Source organism: Botryllus schlosseri, chromosome 15, assembly GCF_051294905.1.
Source record: "Botryllus schlosseri isolate E-star chromosome 15, Bs_hap1, whole genome shotgun sequence".
In the NCBI taxonomy this organism is placed as follows: Eukaryota; Metazoa; Chordata; class Ascidiacea; order Stolidobranchia; family Styelidae; genus Botryllus; species Botryllus schlosseri.
This window is the reverse complement of record NC_137250.1, coordinates 737,489-759,369: the sequence shown is the minus strand read 5'-3', so window position 1 is coordinate 759,369 and position 21,881 is coordinate 737,489. Positions and strand designations below refer to the sequence as shown.

The 21,881-nt window shown below is 40.5% G+C and overlaps 1 protein-coding gene and 1 long non-coding RNA gene across 2 annotated transcripts; one reads left to right on the top strand and one right to left on the bottom strand.

The window, feature by feature from the left end:
• Positions 1–225: 225 nt before the first annotated feature.
• Positions 226–2,719, top strand: LOC145457261 (uncharacterized). Its single transcript, XR_013920820.1, has 3 exons — positions 226–1,867; positions 1,949–2,048; positions 2,601–2,719. It is a non-coding gene; the product is annotated as an uncharacterized LOC145457261 (long non-coding RNA).
• Positions 2,720–15,420: 12,701 nt separating this feature from the next.
• On the bottom strand, positions 15,421–20,776 carry LOC145458158 (uncharacterized). Its single transcript, XM_080336520.1, has 2 exons — positions 17,102–20,776; positions 15,421–17,015 (listed from the first exon to the last, which is right to left on the bottom strand). The coding sequence occupies exon 1, from the start codon at positions 18,601–18,603 to the stop codon at positions 17,818–17,820; it is 786 nt and encodes a 261-aa protein (XP_080192646.1). The 5' UTR covers positions 18,604–20,776; the 3' UTR covers positions 15,421–17,015; positions 17,102–17,817.
• Between the last annotated feature and the right edge of the window lie 1,105 nt (positions 20,777–21,881).

Sequence of the window (21,881 nt, the reverse complement as noted above, 5' to 3'; positions counted from 1 at the left end):
ACTCAGGTAAACGACGGGCCGCCAAGTGAAAATGGTTTGTTGTTCAGGGAAAAATATATTTCCAAGTGAAAATGGTTTGTTACCCGGGGAAAAAATATATTTCCAAGTGAAAAAGGTTTGTTACCCAGAGAAAAAATATATTTCCAAGTGAAAAAGGTTTGTTACCCAGGGAAAAATTGTTTTTTCCAAGTGAAAAAGGTTTGTTACCCAGGGAAAAAATATATTTCCAAAGGAAAGGGGGCTTGTTACTCTTGGAAACGATAGACCCCCAAGTGAAAATGTTTTGTTACTCTGAATAAACGATAAATCTCCAAAGAATAATGGTATTTTTACTCAGGTAACGGCTGACCTCCAGGTGAAAATGGAAATCTTACTTGGGTAGGTATCGTATGTTTAGTGTCGTTGGTGTTGTTAAACGTTGTCACCGGTAGCCGTTGGGGGTACTATTACGGGTGTGAAAAGGATTTACACATCTTGTGCAGAGTATCAGAGTGTCGCGACAGTAAAGATATTTTTCGCGTGACGAACCAAGATCGTTGTTTAAATTTTAATGCATGCATTTCGATTACCGAGTTGCTGTACAATAGAGATGACTCTACATTAGACCGTGCTGTGTACTTCGATTAAAACCACAAGACCACGTGTAAATCTATTCCCACAACTCGATGATGTTGATATAGTGTTACTAAAATGAATTATTACCTATTTACACAACATAAAAATAACAATTCATGTCGTAGTAAGTAGGTTTCGTGAACTCGTGCTTGATGAAAACGAATGGTGACAAGTATGCGTTTGTGTTTGAGTGAAAAATAATTATTTAGAGTAGTGACATTTTGTGACCAACGAATGCAAATCGATCATGATATTACAATATACGCTTTCGTCAACATAACGACTTGGCGCAGGAGAAACACCTTCACGTTTTTTCAATAACTGGATTCTCGAAACTTGTTACTTGTACCATGTACCGTTGGTGACTATAACGGCCATTTTGTATGATAGTACGTTTAGCTGTTTTGTTGCTAGGGCAATCACTTGTTGACTCAGCACTTTTTGTTAGCAAAGTAGATTGATTTGTGTGTAAGATGTAAGCACCGTAACTAGAAAACATATGTACTCTGTTGTTGGAGTAGCTGATTTATTGCTATGACATGGACATATCCTGAAGCCTTGGTTGGTTTGTTGTCTTACGAAAGATGAGGCGACCTCGGTGTCGTAAATTGTGTTAACTAAACCCGGATGGATACCACAATTGTGCTGGACTTACACATGGTATTCGCATACTGTACACATACAAACTTTTGTGTAAACAACTCTGATGTTTCTGTTATTACTAGTTCCGTGTTGAACTATTTGATTATTAAGATACATGAACAACCCTTCAGACAATAATGTTCTTGAGGTATCGAAACAGTTGAAAGCACCGCCAATCATTGTACAGGTTTGTCGCATGGGAATATCGAGTATTTTTGTGTAACATGAATATATTTCATATGCCTTCGGTAAGAAATGAGTTGTATAGGGTAATCATACACAACCTACAAAAGTTAAACTTGTCACGTTTGATTGTCTACTTTTTATCCATGTCTTTGTTGTTGAAAGATGGATGGGTTTACATTTAAATATAGTAAGCGGAGCAACTCAAGTGATAAATTTTACTCGTTTAAAAATCGACAACGGGAAAAATACCGAGTAACAGTATCAATATGAGTGGTATATTATTTTTCGAGATATGCAACCAATCTTCTAAGTAAACTTGTCAAAGATTTATCATGTCATAGTCGGTTGTTACGAATTCGAAAGAAATGTACTTCGATTATCACGATGGTGGAAATTAAGATCGGAGGTGGATGTGTATCGTTTGGTATGTTCACCAATCACTAAATGTTGGTTAGTTAAATGATACATTTACAAGTTTACCGAAATCTTGATTTACAAATGACAGCTTGATGATGTAAAGCTCAACCACACAAATGTGTTCATTGCAAAGTATTTGACACAAACAAGATATCGAATGGAGACCAACACATTGGTTTCATTTCAGAGTGAGTGAAAATTGTTTTCTGCTGGACATATATGATTTACACTTAGAAAAACGATCTACACCGATTAAGCGACGCTGTTTCATATCCGATGAGTGAGTGGAATTTCGTAGGGTTTGATTTACCGAGTTAATTGTTGGTGATTTCATCACATACAAGCAAGGTCTTTTAGTGACTGATTATTGTGACGTCATTTACTTTGACGAATGGCAATGGAAAATTTTCCAATTTCTCTGATCGTGTGCGTTGCACAAATAGTTCTAGTATGCAATCAGTGAACATCATACAAATTGACAAGGACTTTCGGTAGTTTGGTTAGATGATGATAATTATTCTGGAGGGTCTAATCGATATCGCAACTATGAACAACAATACAAACATATTTTTGTAGATTTAAGTGTAGCACATACTTCGATTTTATTGTTGTTATGAGTTTTGTATCAATCAAGTCTGTTGAATAGGATGTATCCAACAAGTATACCTCTATTTACTTTCGTGATGATCAAAGTCTTATAGTGTAACCTCGTAATGTTTTACATTTCACGCATTCGACAGAGAATGTAAACAGAGTTTAACACGGATTAAAGGTCGCGCCCAAGTCCAAAGTGATTTACTCGTACTGTGTAAGGTGAGTATGTTTCAATTCACTGTCAAAGATTCTGACAATAAAGTATTGCACGGTTGTTAATCAGCAAACGAAATTGTTGTTTCATCTTTAGTCTTGGTTACTGGAAACAATTACATTTGTAAAATATTTTCTGATATCCGCGATACGCAGGGTGATATGTACCAAGGAGGAATAATTTTCCATTCAAGAACATTTCAGACACGCATAGTTTTACAACTCAATATGTTAATAACAACGGTACTGAAAAGTTTGTTGCTGTCATAATAACCTTTACCACAACGCCGGGTCTAATTAACGCGAATAATTTAATAATCAAGTCATGATAGACCATTACAAAATCTCATATGGTAAATCGGTGTGACAATCCTTATGTTTACATCACGATAATTTTCGATACAACACCTGCGTTCGATTGTGAGAAATGAATTCTCAACTACGATGGTCAGACTTTCAAATGTCGTATACTCAAATATATTATGTTAATCTCAAGTCGCCGACACCGAGAAGTAATTACTTTTGTCTTACAAAATATACCGCATAGTAATTTCTTTGTCTTGCGGCATAGTAACGACTTTTACAGTTGAACAAAAAAGACGAGTTGGTGGTATATGCCTAAAACCGAACTTGATATGTTTGTGGGTTGTAGTGATTACTTGTATAGTCTTGTCTACTTTTCGTATGGACACTTTTTGCTTTGGTTCGGTGAGTTACAAACGGATTGACTTGACAAGGTTTTTGTATTTCACTCTTTTGTGTATGGTAAGATGTTAAAATGTTGAGATGTCATAGTGATAATATTTCTGAAACTCTCTTTGGCAAACGTAAAGACAGGTCGCGAATAGAGTTGTAATGTTTCATTACTTGTTTCGAATCAATGTGCGTTTAATCTCGAAATGTGACTGGGTGAAAGTTGGTAGTCCTGTTTGTCAATGTATTTCAATTCAGAATTGACAATGTCAAAGTCCTAATATTTCATTTTGGATTATCTGAATTCACTTTTAGTACATCCTGCAAATGGATTCGGATGCGGCACTATAATATTTTTGATATTAAGGACTCAAGGATTTTCAATTAACAATACCTGAATTTTTTGGTAATGCTAGAGTTGGCAAATGATTAGTTGCGTGTTTTTGTTAAGAGTTTGATTTCATGTTGATAAAGACAATAACTGTATAATGCACATACTTGTGATTCTTGATTCTTGTTTAGTTAGTTGGTATTGATTCTATAGGCAGCGGCGCGGAATGTGCGAATAATCCGACGTGTTTGAAAGTTGGTGTCAGTAATTCAGGGTACGTTCGATTCAACAGATCGCGTTAAATGGATTTCTCAAAGGATTAGAGTTGTACCGGATCAACACATTCAAATACGAATCAACTTGATTTATGTAGTGAGTTTCATTTCAAGTTGACAAATTGACACATTGATTGAATATTCTCTGGGATCTTATCATGCAACTAAAGTCAACCACTGTTCCGAAAGTGTGAAAACACTGACATAGCGATCGCGGAAAGTATCAAAGTTTGGATATTCAAGTCACCGTCTGCGCCGGCTCTGTTATTCGGTGCTTATTACTTAATAGGTAATATTCTTATTATATCAGACTCGTGAAATCCAGTTCTGTACCAAACTACCAACATATTACATTGTAGCGATTGGGATGTATGTAACCACAAGTCACGAGAGATGGCTATGTCTTATAGGCGTTATCTTGTGCGCGATCGTAGGATTTTAGAATTATTTCGCACCTCTTTGAATAAGCGTACACTTCACAAAGGATTAGGGTTAGAGTAGAAATAAGTGACAATTTGTCGCTATTCAAGTTACCGACACTGGCGGTCTGTTATTCGTTACTTATTAAATCTTACGAGTGAAATCAAGTTCTGTAACAAACTGCTTAGTCAAATTTCACCGCGTGAGCGATCGACATGCATGTAACACCAAGTCGCGAAAGATGGCTATGTCCGAGACATTATCTTGTCAGCGATCGCAGGGTTTGCAAACTATTTCACACCTATTTGGAGTGTTAGTTTGTGAGCGTGGTTATTGCTGATATTCGAATCGCCGGCTACGCCGGCTCTGTGACAAACTAATTACCAAAACATTACCATGAGACTGATTCCTAGATTTAGCAAACTATTTATTCGCACCTTTTTGCTGACAGTACGACATGTCAACGCAATGTATACCTGAAAGGGTGGCGTCACCAGATATCCCATATACACGACAGGCGATTCATCGCCGCGTCCATAAGAATAACGATATATTGAAGTCGCCATCACCGTAAACGTTGGGATTAACTCGAATCGATCATATATAATAATCTGCAATATACACATTAAGTAACGATCAATCACGTGACTATTTACTTGATACATATTCAAGACCGTGCGAGAGATGCCTATACCCGAAAGGGCGATTCATGACCGCACCCATAAGAACACATGGCGAGTCACCACAGATCCCGTAAGAATACACGACAGGCGAATCACCGCCACCACCTATAGCAAAAAAGGCGAGTCACGACCACGAGTTTTCACGATATACACATTAACAAAGGTTCATTCACATGACTATTTACTTGATACATATTCAACACGAAGTACGACATGTCAACGCAACCATAAGCCGCCGCACGATAGATACCCTATACCCGAAAGTACGATATGCCGACGCATCCATAAGAACACACAGCGAATCACCACCACTGTCTATACGTGAAATACGACATGCGAAAGTACGACGTGCGACAGATGCCTATACCTAAAAGTACGATGTGCCAACACGAGTTTTCAATACGACATGCCAACGCAGCCTATACCTGAAAGTACGACGTGCGAGCGCATCCATAAGAACACATTACGATGTGCGACCGAGAGGGGGGGTCTGAAAGTACGATGTGCCACCACGAGTTTTCCATACGATGTGCGACCGCACCTATACTACCCCATGCAAAAAAGCGCACACCACGAGCGATCTACTACACTACTATCGTCAAAACCAATGGATACCAATGCCGGCTTTTGAGTAAAATCTGTTTGCGATACATGACGGATCAGCACACACTCAACTTCGGAAACGAAATTACTACCCTAAACTCTAAGTAGAAACCCTGAAACTTGGGGCAGTGTTAAATACCACCATCACGACATGACATAACAAGGTTCAAGAGTTTTCATGGTGTTAAACCCCATTAAAATCGACCTATACCAGCAAAGGTCGACTAAACGCATATGACGGTAACAGAGTTTAGCTATAGATACGATTGTTACATCACACCTTAAGGGCACAGAGCTATCGTGCCCCGGTTGCTCGGTAATTTTATGAATAGGAGAGAGTAAATCACCGTTTCTTTATTGGGCGCGGCTTTGAGAGAATAGATAGTGAAAGCTTGTTATGAGCGCTACCGGGGCAAGCCCCGGCTAGGCATTCGCAAAGCGAAAACACAGAAGAGAATTCGATTTTCGCAGAGACTTCGCTATATATATGGGCGTTTTCAAGCGAAAGGACAAGAAGTATACGATTTTCGCTGTGATCTCGGTTTATAGGTGTGCGTCTATAAATTGTAAAGAATTGTTATTGAACAGAATTTTAGGTGGGGCAATGCCCCAGTTGCCCTATAGGACGAGCCGCCACTGCTATTTCGTGACCTCCTATCTGCTATATGTCAAAAGATATTGAAATCGCCCAAACGATTTCAAATTGGTATTTCTTTACTGGCTAATAATGTTCCCTCGATATGGTATTTGTCTTGTTGTGAGACTCGGATCGCCAGGACAGGAACATTCGGCGCCAGCCATATAGACAATTAAACATATATGTAGATCTATCGAAGTTTTCGGTCAGCACAAGGGCAGTCCTTTTCGGCCAAGGTTTTCTCGCGGCTGATCGTTCTGGCGCACTTCTCGAAGTCGATCGTTACATAGCCTATAACTTCATATGTCTTGGTGAGTCGTGTCGCGGTAATGGCCGACACCCGAGTGCCCATTTCTATAAATCCTGCGTATTTTTTGTTGGGAAAAGGGTACCCAATAATCAAGATATTTGACAAAATTAAATCGCTTGGGGCGCGAAATTTTTTTGGAAAAATTACAAAAAAATACACCATGATTTATGTTATTTCGCATATTTCACACCTATACCTCTATTTCAGACTTCAGTGATAACACAATTTGCCCCTGGCAATGCTCCCTCCATTTTTTCACGAGCCTGCGCGCCTGCGTGGTCCATTTGGCAACAGTGCGCAACGACTAAATAAAACATCACTTCGGATTTTTTGTGCGCAGCTTGGATTTTCTGTGCGCAGAGACCGTTTCAGCACTGCGCATTTGCGCATGTGCGCAGCTTAGAGGGAACATTGCTCACGATTACATTTATTTTGCTTCTTAAAACTAATCTCGGAAGATATATTGAAGACAATATAAGGTTGCGATGAAAAAACCTAATGAGATTACAACTTTCTTTATAAATGATACCAGACATGGGGTGATTACTTCATGAATGTAATCGATTTCGATTACGATTACTTCTGGATCACGCGATTACGATTACGATTACGGCAAAATCAGGAAGTAGTCGATTACGATTACGATTACATTGGAAAAGTAATCACGATTACTCATGATTACATTTATTTTGCTTCTTAGAACCATAATCTTACAAGATATATTGAAGAAAATATAAGGATTGCGTAGAAAAGGCCTAATGAGATAACAACAACTTTCTCAATAAATGATGGGCTATTTGCTTGTTACGTCATAATGTACCCATTGCCCAACTTAATAGGGGGCGATTTATCGCATCCAACGATTTGCATTCTTGCCAGGTCCGCAACTGCCGCACCCCAAACTCCCCAATAGGGTGGTGAGAGCGCTCGAATGGGACTCAAAATTATTTGGTAAAACCAACATAAATTATAGAGTATTTTCGCGAGATTTGATTAACTTTAACATTTTTTTCGGGCTTCGCAATTTAAATGTCTCTTGATAGCTTGATTTTGAAATGCATACCTCTCACCCTCATGAAAAAAGTATGCATAATTTACAGGAATAAGCATTTCGGTGCCGGTCATTACCGAGCCATACGAAAAGACAAAAATACCGGAGGTCACGAATTACCAACATACAATAAAGTAATTACAACAACGAGATGTTATAATTATGAATTACGTGCCCTCAGCTCCACAGGTAAATCTGACTGTCGGGGGCTGAGAGAGGCTTAAAAATGAATAGTAATATAATGCAATTACTAATATTATTGACGATAATTCAGTCTTCAACTTGAAAATTGACCACCTTATTGGGGCCCAAGACCAACGTTAGGAGTGCGGGATGAATTGCTGTTTTGGTCCTTATTCTAGCTACAACCCACGCTATCATGGCATATAAGCGGATGGCTATGACAGCAGGTAAAGAATTGCGAAATAACGATTGGCGCCCGTTTAAAGTATAGAGTCATATATGAGAATAAGAAAAGTGACCATAAAATTGCGCCTTCTACTTAATACAGATAACTGCACGCTGCCGTTACGAGAAACGGCAAAGAACGGTTCGGTTATGATATACATCAGCTGCTGTTGATTTTTAATGCTTCGTCGTGGAAATTGTAATGTTTTATTGGAGAGTACAAAATTTCAAATCTTTGCTCGGTGGACGTACGTACTAGCGATGGTGTGAACCTCTGAAAGGTTCAGGTTCGTGTGAACGTGAACATTTTTGAAAGGTTCTATGTGAACACGAACGTGAACCGCGTGACGTCACGTGACGTCATGTTTCTAATTCCAACCCTAAATTTTAGTGAAGTTATAGCCTTTAATGTACACGATGTGACGATACCTATAGTGATGACGCGGGCAACATAATGCCACTATGCTAAAGTACAAATTGACGTTTTAAACGTCGGCAAATGTTTCAACTGGTGCAATCAAATGGTATAATAATCTTATAAAATCAATATCTTTCGTCGCTTTGCCAACAATTTCGACGAGGACTTGCAAGGGAATATAAGCTTACGCCTTAACGGTCCAGGCCAGCCCGACAATGTATTCGGCGTCTGAGTATTGTGACGGTAATATCGAGCAGAGTCTAAGACGGGATTCTATACTTGCTACCGATATCACCCCATTAACAAATTATTCAGCAGTAGCCAACACCCCAATCCCACGGATTTTGTTTTTATGATACAATAAACATATGAAGTCAAGATTGACCACTTACGCCTGTAAATTTTTTTACATTGGACAACGATATCAATTCCTTTGATTGGTCGAATAAGCATAATTCTCGGCTACATGTAGTGCATCTCGGTCTCTTGATGTTGTGTCAATGCTTGTCGAGCTCACAGCAGAGAGTCACTAAATATTAACAAACGGAATGATGGTTATTTCGAGCAAAATTTTTGAGATTCTCAAGGTGCATGCTCGTTTAGTGTTGATTTTTTTTATGATGCCAGCGCCATGCATTGAGTGGCCAGCAGTTCACACCATCTCTGGTACGTACTGCATAGGCCTGCTGCTCGCCGAACACCAACAGACGTTTAACTATAAGCATAACCTTTAACCAAACATCAATACATAAGTTACCATTTGCCGCGAGGCAGTGGCGTCTGGAGTGTTGCGATAACCTGATATATCGCACGGCAGGTGTTCTTACAATCACACTGCAATGTACGTCGAATATCTATTTACATACAATGTGTGGATACTTCTTACGCAATCATGAGCGAAGCTAATACTTCTGACGTAATAATGAGCAGTGGTGTTTGTAAATCTATAGATAACTAACCTACGGATAGATACGCATTGCGTCGTCACGCTTGCTTGCTCGGAGGAAAATAGTGCTCAGCAATCTGATCGCAACGTAATTGCCAATCACATAGCTGACGACCCGAGCGCTCAAATTAAATAAATTTGATCTTATTTGAAAGCTACTGTCGCACTGATTCCGGAAATATATATTAAACTTTCATCAAGGCGAAGGAACCAGCCCGAAATAGCCTTCAAAGTCTGAAAATTGACATTGTCCTAAACAACCGCAGCGATGTACCACAATGACCATAACAATGACCCTTGCGTGGCTGCGATTGTTCAGAACAATGCCGATTTTCAGACTTTGAGGTGTATTTCGAGGTGGTTCCAGTGCCCTGATCAGATTTTAATGTATATTTTCGGAATCAGTGCGACAGTAGCTTTAAAATAAGATCAACTTTATTCAGTTTGAGTGATCTGGTCGTCAGCTATGGGATTGGCAATTACGTTGTGTTCAAATGGGGGAGTTCCACTTCATTTTGGACACGCGGAGGCGATAAAGATAACTCGACCCAAATCTGTTTTGTTGCTATATGCTTTACTATGGGATTGGGCTAAACATGGACCCAATTTCGTCTCTTGAGGTGCGACGAGGATGGTGAAACTATCCATATCTATATAAATTATCCATATGGATATCAAATAGCTGTTAGTCGACGATAATGATGCTATTTCTTGGCGTGTTGTCCTCGTGATGGACATTGACATCCAGGTAGCTTACATTGCTGTTAATTTTCTAGAGTCGTATGATATGGCTGTTGTTATATTCCTCATTGCCTAAGGATGATAGTCATCTGATATCAAAAGATGCATCAATTAGAAACAGAAAGTTATCGAAAGGATGGTTCCGTTTACGAAGAAGAGGTATGGAGGATGCCTGGTCCCGGAAAAGTTGTCTGCAGAATATCAGTTCACCAACATAATTTTTCCTGCTTCCCCTGCAGTAAATCAGTTCACCCATGAGTGTTGTGTGGTATGGAAAATTATGAAATGAGGCTGTGAGGTCCTACAACATATAAAAATCATGCGTTTGAATTACCATGAAGCTGATGAAACTTCAATTGAGGCAGCCTCATCTGTTTTCAATGAAAGAGGTTGCAGAAGAGACGTCAGTGTCAAAAGCTGTTGCAAAAGAATAAACTGTAGAGTCATCAGTCACGGCATCTTATTCTGACAATTCAACAATTTGGAAAAGGGGATAGCGGAATCTATAGTGATTCATCCGTTATCGAAAGAAGCATAGCCTACTTGATAGTTGATAGTGAAAAGCAACCACCATCATTCCGGTGATAAATCCATTAAATATGGTATCGGTACTTTTTTCAAGTACAGTCACTTCAACTTTTTCTTTGACATTCTGGTGCGTTGCCTACCGTATGGATTGAATTACAGCAGTTGGACCAGAGGAGTTTCAGTGAAGATGAGTAAATCCAGTGATGATTATGAGCGTGAGTGGAATTGGTGGCAAGTTTACACACAACTTTTCTTCATTCTTAATTATTCTATGCAAGTACACCTTCTGTCATGCGCAACTTATTGACCTAAACAACCACTGTTTCCGGTCTGGATTATGAGCTCTCTGTTGCGTTCAAGATATCCATGAACACTGTAGGATATTGAAAGGATGGCGTATTTTTTGTACTTCCAACAGAAAGACTTGGAAATTATAGGTTTAGTTGTAAGACAGTGAAGCAAACGATCTCATAATGACTTCAACAAAACAGGACTATTGTCTGTCGGTTGCTTGCTACCTCGACTCTTATTATATGTAGCCTATCTGATACATATTATGTTGACAGCGCAATGAACTTTGCTAAAAGCTTCAAGATTTTCAAGTTCAAACTTGATGATCAAGAATGACTAAGGCTCACAAGCTCATTTTTGTGTTTTACCATCTACAATTTCGCATTAGTATTCTCGTTGAATGTTCCTGGATATGGTGATGCTATTTGTATGAATTGGGTTTACACCGTAGTATTTTGCTTCGTGTCTGAATGCAATCCCATACATGGGTTTCTCAAATAGCAGGTTGACATTCCTTCTTCCTCAGAATTATGTAATAGTGTAATAAGTGAGCATGTGTAATACGTTTCTTATAATTTTATATTATAAAGTTTATGTGCTTACGATACAATTCATTTTCAGGGTCGGGCAAAAATACTCGAGAACCTCTGCTTTATAGACTATATTATACGCTTTGCGACTACATTTTTTCTGTTCCATTTTATTCAACAAGATAACTGCAACAATACAACTGGTACATCGTTTAATTGTCAATGATCAGAGAGGATGAGATTTGGTATTATTAGTATTATAACTGCAACAATACTACTGGTGCATCGTTTAATTGTGAATCATCAGAGAGGATGAGATTTAGTTGGTATTATTAGTATTTTATTATTTAAATATACCAACGGCAACAGATAGTGATTAGATTAAAGGACAGGACTCGGGTATTGAAATGACATGAATATATCTAGAAAGGGTTTCTGTTGAATTTAGTCCAACCTGGTGTAGTATTGGCTGCTAAATGGAGAAAATAATAATGATAGAACCATTGCAGTTGGTGATAAGGATAGAATCATAATTTCAGCACTTCCGTCACGAGGACAAGACGCCAAGAAATAGCATCATTTTCGTCGGCTAACAGTTATTTGATATCCATATGGGTTATTTATATTGATATGGATACTTTCACCCTCCTCGTTGTACGTCAAGAGACGAAATTAGGTCCATGTTTAATCCAGTCCCATAGTAAAGCATACAGCAACAAAACAGATTTGGGTCGAGTTATCTTTATCGCCACCGCGTGTCCAAAATGAAGTGGAACTCCCCCATTGCTGAGCAGTAATTTCCTCCTAGCAAGCAAGCGTGACGACGGGTGTTGCGTATCTATCCGTAGGTTAGTTATCTATAGTAAATCAGACGTTTGTGCTATCAATAACCTGGTATAATATCTTTTCCTTGTTCGCGAATGTTGAGTTTATGTCATAGTCCTTGTTCAAATAAAAAGTAATCGCTCTTTCACAAAGAAATCGATTAGATATGGAAAGTAGTCGATTACGATTACGATTATTTCGGGATTTTTTCGAATGTAATCGATTGCGATTACGATTACTTGAAAATGCTGTAATCGTCGTAATCGATTACGATTACTAATCGCGATTACTCCATGTCTGAATGATACGTCATTTGGTTGTTACGTCACAATGCAGCCATTCCTCCTTTGTAGGGGACGATTTATCGCACCCAACGCTTTGCATTCTTGCCAGGCTCGCAACCGCTGCCCCCCAATCTCATCAATGGGTTGGGAGCGAGCTCGAAAGGCACTCAAAAGTATTTCGCAAATCAACAGAGAGTATTTTCGAGAGATTAAATGAACTTTAAAATTTTCTTCGAGTGTCTCTAGAAATGACGCTAGAATGTCTCTAAAGTCTTTTTGAAATGCATACCTCTCCCGCTCAAGAAAAAAGCATGCATAAATTATAAGTATTGGCATTTCGGTCCCAATCATTACCGCGCCACAAGACACCAAAAGATATATGCAGTTTCGGCCAACATGCGACTCCACACGAAGTGTGCTACCAAAGCAAGACCCTTACCGAAACATTGGGTATGTAGCCTCTCCATTGTCAATAGCAGCGGTGGGTGGGCGTGACCAATAATCATGTCCTTCCAATCTGATGCCCACAATACAAATGCCATCCGGGGCACCCACGGAGGAATGATAACATGACAATTTGTGTGTGCGTCTCACGAAAGTTTTTCCTTTAGTCTGCTACGTTTGGGCAACTACAATATATTTTGATTATATAACAGACGGGAGGTCACGAATTAACAACAGAATAAAGTACTTATAACAACACACCAGATGTTATTATTATGAATGACGTGCCCCCAGCTCTACAGGTAAATCTGACCATCGGGGCTGAAAGAGGATTAAAAATAAATTGTAGCATCACGCAATAACCAATATTGTTGACGAAATTCAGTCATCAAATTGAAAATTGACCACCCTATCGGGGCGTAAGATCAACGTTTGGAGTGGGGGACGAATTACTGTTTTGGTTCTGATGCTAGCCACAACCCACGCTAACATGGTGTATAAGAGAACTGCTATGGCGGCAGGTCCAAATATTGAGTAAAGAATTGCGAAATAACGATTGACGCCCGTTTAAAGTAGAGTCATACGAGAATAAGATAAAGTGATATAAAATCTGCCTTCACTTGATAAAGATATTGCTTGATATGCTGTTGCGAGAAACGGCAAAGAACGGCTCGGCTATGATATATATCAGCAGCTGTTGATTTTTAATACTTCAGTTCAGTTTATTAATAAAATTTCATCATTTCGAAACACCACAAGACTGCGATTCAATGAAAAGATAGGAAGGTGTCGTAACGACTTGGAGAAGTCTTTGAGTTCAGACACCCACCCTTCGTTGTGGAAATCATAATGTTATGATTCATTTGATGAGTACAAGTTTCAAATATTTGTCCGATGTACGTACCTATGCCTACTGCTCGCCAAGCAGCAACGGTCAAACTGCGTTTAACTACGCATAACCAAACATCAATACATCCGTTACTATTTCAAACTACAGGCAGAGTGGTGATTATTATCCTGCTGCGAGGTAGTGACGTTTCGAGGGTATTGATAACTAGATATAGATCATGTCGGGAGTTCTTACAATCACTATCGTTATCGATCACATTCAATACAATTACACTACAAAGTACAAATCGAATATCTATTTACTATGTGTAGCTGTAGGTGTAGATCACTGAGCTATATAAACACTGGAGTGCGTTACTCGCGATATTTGCGTGATCAATTGGCCGCCATCTTTGGGTTAAGTTGATAGTTGCGCGTTAAGCTGGTAGTCAAGGCAGAAGTGGTTGGTTGATGTGCCTGTTTTGATTACTCTTTGGCCTGGACATATCGATTTCGATGGTTCGGACAAGATAAGGTTATATATGTGTCATTGTATGTATTCATTTGCAAATATCTTCCTGATGTAGATTGCTTAACTCGTTGTATCCAGGTAAATAAACATATGCTTCTGCTCAAAAATTCCTGCTGGCCTTGAGTGCTGTTTTCACAATTACTGGGATAAGTCAATTGTCATGGCATTGATAATTCGATTTGGATATGATACCGTTAATCCTAAGGGAGTTTGATAATGTTGTCTTCTCTATCCCTACAGTTTCAGGTACTGTGTATGGCAATTTGATTTGGATATGATGCCATTAATCCTGAGGGAGCTTGCTGATGTTGTCTTTATACTCATTATAGCTTCAGTTTCATGTACTGCGTCCTCGAATTGTTGTTGCAAGCACACACTGTAATTTACTATTCTTACAAATATTGAAAACCAGCAAACAGGCACATCTCAAGTATAAATAATTACCAAGCTATCAAATGATATCAATGGATATTGTCAGTTTTGTTGTTATTTCCCAGGTACTGTATCTATAGGTAGTAAAAGCATATATGGCTATGACCACCAGCTTCAAGTTATTACCGGAGACTGCCTCAGAATCACCCTGGCCTCGATTCGAAATCTTCTCACAACAATGGCGCTGATGTCAATGCTATCGCTGCCATAGCTACGCGGTGGCTATGAATACCACTGGCGGAGGAAAATTCAGCATCATGTGACATGACAAAGGCACAGCTACAATCAAAGTTATACGATCTAATTGTTATTCTACTTATTCATCGTGTCAAAGTAGTCGAAATAAATCGTAGAAAGTGAAAGTGAGGATATGTGAGTTATGTGTAGCAATATGGGTTAGCGATTTCTGCAGAGGTGATCAAATGAGAGAAATAATATATTTATATCATTAAATGAGAGATACAAGATGAATGCATGAGTCCGTATTTAGATCGGGGTAGAATTGCCTAGTACTCACTGAAATTGACGCTATGTTGGTTACAACAATCTGCGCTCGGAGTTTATTATCGTTATTGATTTGATCAGATCAATCATCGATGAAAAGATAGCAATGTAACGCAGCGACCTGAGGTAATCTACAAAATCTACACCCACCCACCTTTCCTTGCCTGCTAGATGAAGCATTCCTACCTGGTGCATCTTCGGATCAACCATTTCCGCGATCACGCAGTTGCTGCCTACCTGATCCCTTTCTTCCCTACAAGACAATACATTACAACCTGGCTTTCGATCAACCATTTCTGGGATCACATGAAATACCGCGCTGTACTGTCTAGTACCCAAACTTTCGTTTTCAGAAACACTAGCTTCAGTCATGAGAAACGCAAGGTTATGAATGATTTTTCTATTAAAATAAGTAACATAAAAAAATAAAAACAGAAATATATTAATTAATTGTTATTAACTTGACGTCACTCTCGACGTAATTGAGGGAGATCTGAAAGTAAAATGTGGGATAAGTTGGGGCTTGATATCTGCGAACAAGGTACAATAAACGAACCAATTCTGATCGAAGTTGCAATTTAAAAGACCAAATTTGCTGACCACTCCCATCTAGCAAAGTACCAATTCTGGTAGGCAGTTTCTGATGAGTTAGAGCATTTGACAAGGACTAAAATTACTTGGATTTGATGATTGGGTAAATATGGACCAGGAAAACTAGACTCAATGTTCCTGGACGATATGTTTGCCCGCAATGAGGAAAGCCAAGCGGAGTGTCAGGAAAGCCCGTCGCATGTCAATGAAGCAACAGTTGCACCGGTTTCGTTAAGCTTGTTCATGCAAATTTTAACCAAATTTGCTCGTTCCGATCCTGTCAAACCATTAATGAAAAAGTATCCAAGCGGAATCTTCCAGGATGAATTGACGCAAACAGCCATAAAAACTAACACATCTCTTGCCAGTGGCTAAGAATCATCGTCCTCGCAGTCAGTACCCATGTCTACATATCCTCTTCCATCCCAAAAAAACCTGTTTGCGGATCGACATTTCATCCATCATTATGGAACATATTACAGGAGCTGTTGATGCCTCTACTTTTCCTCTGATAGCAGAAAACGCAATACCAGTAAAGCCAGGCTCAGCGGGAAGTTTTCCATACCAGTGTCTTATCACATTCGGATGGGGAAGAGCGAGTTGAAAATTTTGACGCACAAAATTGTATGCCTTAGCAGAATAATACTGCAGCGTCATTGCAAAAATATTGCAGTTCTTTAGAGTATTCGACTCCTCTTCCACCAACTTGTAGTTTCATGCGCTGCAACAGCTCACTTGGTAGACGACTGAATTTTTGTGACATTACTTCTCCGCACAAATCGCTGATCAAATTTTTTTTTTCAGAGATGCAATGACCTCATCCAGAGTATCACTTTTTTTCTCAGGCGGCATGTCCTCATTTTGGCAGCATGCAACCCCTTTTTAATTTGTACCACTCTACGGCGTTTTTGTTGAATCAGCTTTTGAGGAGAGGTACGTGTACGGTAACTGCGGTCGTGGAGAACTGCTTCACCAGTTTGTGCTTTACAATAACGTTTCTTATCTTGAACTGTTGCTGGTCTTGCTTGCCGTTTGTTGGAAGCCTGAAATTCACATCAACAGAGGCTAGGGTAAGGGTATACTAATATAAACTTAACTTTAGAAGTAAATATATAAATGTCTACTGTACCTTTGACCTCATATATTTCGGAAAGTTCAGAAATCTCGTTGGCACCGCATTCTCCCTCAAACGTATCAACTGGCCCACATGGTAAATGGCACTTTCCGGAAAATGATCGGAGCAGATAACTGACGATCTTGATGGGACCCAGTTTTTTCTTTTCATGCTTTCTAACCATCTTCCTTTCAGCGATTCATTAGTAGGAAAGCTGCATTATATGGAGCATTGTATGAAGCAAAGCACACTAAATAGTCGGAACTAGTGCACTATACACCAACAATACCCGTTCATGGTGATCACTTTATTGACTAAGTACTTTTACACGTCAACCTTTCTCTTTTATATTTCTCTCGAATTGATATTTCATGACTCAGCAGATTTCTAGTTACGAGGTTTCAGTTTTTTCGTTTACGCCCATTACGTAAAATAATTCACTTGATACCTATTATAAACGATGCACTGCCATTCATTTATGCTTCGTTACATAGCTATCTTACCATGACTCACAGTTTTATCCTTTAACGCCCATTACGTGAAATACGGAGTGCTTGGGACTCATCATAAACGATGCGCCAAAGGATTTGTTCTGTACGCATGATACCTATCACCATTTTTCTTAACGATTTACCAAAATTATAACGTTACACTTCATTACTTCCCTATAACAAACTATGAAAATCTCGTATTTACATCTAAATCTTAAACACCAATTCTTACCTTCGGATTTAGTCATTCTCCGTTGTGTTCCGTATTACTCTTATCGCCATCCATTGACTTGTTCCGTTACGTCTCCTCGTGTTCCTCAGAAGATTCAAGGTTCTACGTCGACGACACCTTATACAACCTACCCATAACACAATCACCAGAGCCATCAACCCTGTTACCACCAATATTACAACCACCGGTTCCATGATAGGTATCAGCTTTGCACCTTCCATAATAACCCTATCGATCAAGGATAATTCTCTTACCTTATATCCACCTTCCATCATCACCAGTTCGTGCAGATATCGAGTATAGTTGTAGTCAACGAAATCTGTGGTTGTCTTCCCCACGGTGGTTCTTGATATTCGGGAATACTCAGGAGCGGGTGTTCCCAAACTTCGGGTTTTCTGCCCGGGCTGCGGTGATGCGTTGGCCATCGTTGACTCCAAGTTAGTATTCATTAGCTCGACACTCTTCGGGGACGAGTCGTCTCCTGTTGAATACAAAACAGTTGTTTCGGTACTTACCTTACGGTTGTGGTCCGGGTTTTGGTAGGCCGTTCCGATGTCGGTCCTGCCGTCTTCCGTGGAGTTCTGCAAAGCCTTCGCAGTGGTGACCGGATGCACTCGCGTCGTTGTAGGTGTTTCACCAATGATTTTCGTCATTCCGTCGGTTTGGTTTCGCGCGCGAAGAGTTTGCAACTGTTGCTTCCCATAAGTCGCATCAGTTGGTTTGACAGTTTTATACTCCCCCTCTTTGTTAGCCATCGATTTCGATCGTCTTACTTGCACCAGCCTCGCTTTCATCCGCCATTGTATTGTTAGGGGTGGCAGATGTTTCAGCGCTGCAGAGCTTGGATCATAGTCTTTCGCCGCTGGAGTTACCCACGTCGGACTGTAGTAAGCGATCCTTTACACTTCTCGGGATGGGGTTCACCTCTGACGTCCGTCTTGCTACTATCGAGTGCGACTCGCCTTGTCTTGTAGTAATTCATTCATTTTCTCATGAACAACAAAAATAGCCAATTTTCATTCGGCAAAACCTTGTTCAATAATACCAAAATCAGGTATTTTATCTATTGCTTCCTTTAGTGCCTTCGCCTGACCCTCCCGCGTCAGGTTGTAAGGGCCAGAAACGAAAGGCTTAGTCGATGGGTCCTTACGTCCGATGTCGCATTGGTATTTCATGGATTGGGGGGCGCTGAGTTGGCCCCGCAGGCTATCAAGTTCGGAAGCAAATGGATCATAAACGGCTGTCAAGACTCCTTCAGGAATGGCGATATTTTCTAGGCCAGTCAAAAGTCAGGAGGTTTGTATGACAGCTTTGCCAGTGCTACCAATTGTGCTCAGAGACTTTCGAGTTCCGTCTTCACGCTGGGACTGGTGTCTTCTTGTAAGGTTACATAGTAATTGGGCCAGTTATTGGCCCAATGCGAATCTCGTGATGAACGGGGTTTTGGTGTTGGTGGAGAGAGGGCGAGGTTCTTCGTTGTCAGCGGGGATTCCCAACCTATTCAATCGGACCTCTGATCTCGGCGTGTGCCCACGCCTACCGTCACGCCGGCGGATTCAGTCGCCGCCGGGGGCCCGTTTCTGGGGAGACGTGCATCTTAAAATCCCCAGACTCCTTGCCGGACATGACCGGGCGTGTATCCGGTTGACCGGCAATAGCTGCTTTGTTTGAACCTTTTGGTGTAGTACTCATGACTGTGGCTGTCGTCATGCATCTATTATGTGCCGAATCATTACAGTTATTCGGACAAATGCATCCACGAGAGCATTTAGGACCAGTTTTCTCGTGCAGGTCCTTATTTACGCCAGCCGGGATTCCGCGCTCGACGTCTTCATTAATGGTGCCAGCAGGGATTCCTGACTCGACACATCTTTAGTTAGTGCCAGCAGTGCTAACTGACCCGACACTTTCTCGACTAGTGCCAGCAGGGGCTACCTGACCCAACACTAGGGATTTCCCATATTTTTTGACCTTTTGGGAAAGAAGGTAAGACAGTTGCCGTCGTAAGATCGGCGTATTCATGATTGGTGCCAGCAGGGATTCCTGACTCGACACATTTCGCGCCAGTGGTGATTACCATCTCGACACTTGCGCCAGCGGCAACGGCCTGCGGCGACACAGACAACGTGCCGGCTCGACGCTTATTTGATTTGCAGCTTCCATCAACCCATCATCGGTTACAGTGTCGCGAAGACTGCTTCCGACTTTGGTTCCGTCCCGTTGATCACACGAGATCTCGTCATGAAGCGTTACTAAAGACAACTCTTCGTTTGCATTAGACGGAGATTCAAATTCAGTCGCTATGTTTGGTAATTGTTGTACATGATCAATCCATTTTAGACCTACAATATCGAGAGGTCTCCTTCCTCGATCGCAAATGGAGCCGATAGTCCGTCGAAATTGATTATTACTGAGGAGTCAACGTGGGAGGAGTCACCTATATCACGTAGTTTCATGTCTATAGGTTGCCGATCCTCCCAGCTTGGCGGGTATTAGGTTTCTACGACGTTTTTCAATTTGAGGACGCTTCCCGTGTCGGCGCAGAAAACCCCAGTTGTGATCCTTCGACGATCTTTTCTTTTCATAGATTGGCGTTCGCAGATAGTAAGGAGGTAATCGATGTGTTCGTCTTCAGACTCTCCCCCGTCCATTGAAATTGCCAAGAAATGACGCTGAGCCCCAGAAGACCTTCAGTTGGTGCCTCCATTTGATTATAGTGTAGCTTCATGGCGCTTGCCATGCAAGTATTCCACACTTGGTTCGATTTACTTCACAGAGCTCAACCCCATCTCCTGGCTTTTCCACATTTTTCCACACCCCTTATACAACCCGGTTTTGTCGACGTTGATTGAAGCATTGGTTGTAGATTGATCGAACGAAGTAGTGACCTTGGAAGGTCCAGCGGCTCAAACTATTCATACAATAGACAAGCCCCTTGGCTTAATTCAAGCAACATACTCCAATAATTATCATGCAGACAGCAATGAAGTATCTATGCAAAACTCGGTTAAGTTGGCACACGGTACATACGTCAATCACAACACGAGTCAAGATTTAACCTATTCATATTCATGCACGATTAATAACAGTTCAATACTCCAAGGTGTGTTTACACCATAAATGTGACGGTATTTCCTGCCGACAATATACATGCATATAATATACAATAAATATGCCAATCGATGCCACAAAAAAACAATACCACACAGAGTTCAAGTTGACCAATTTGCCGACCACCTTGTTTATAAGAGTTCCCCAGTCTTCCAGATGCAGATATCAAACTGCAATTAGTCCAGGAACCGACCCCTTGTTTGAGTCGTTACTACTTAGGATCATCAAGTAGCCTACTTGCGTGCTGTCGATTCGGAGATCGGACATTCAAAGTCCAACAGAACGCAGGGTTTGTTGAGGGTTCGTTGTAACGATATCCCGAATGCAATACCTCTATGTTCTTGGCTCTTTCCATCTTTAGCTCATCGGCTTTATGGAGCGATTCCAGCAAATTTGATCGAGCTGCTTCATTTATGTATACATTGCAATTTCGGTTAGCAGTCGCACCCATTTCATCGCGCTGCTTTATTTCTGTATACTTTGCAACTGCAGCAAGCAGCCGATCCAATCAATAGCATGTCAAGATTTTTCAGAGGGACATCGGAACATCACCCTTCAATCTCAAAAGACGTCAAACCCTTTCGCAATGCCTCCGTCAATGTCCGGTTTTCTGGATATAGTCTGCTACTGGATGCTTCGTTTGGGGCTCTGTTTCAGACTGGCGGATTTACTTGGCATAGAGTCACAAGTTCGCCGAAACTAGCGGACGCACCGATGTCGTCTTTATATGCAATAATTGGATACTACAACTGATTGTACAATTCATGTGGACATCATACATGGCATAGATATGCATACATATATCAGTCATACTTCGGCTCACTGTAAAAGCTCGCATACATGAAAAAATGGTGGCGCCATTTTTGGTAAAGCAAACTGATGGTATAGCTAACACTTAACATGCATACGACACAGTCCCAGATAAGCACAAAATGATACCATCTCACTTATAATAGTCATA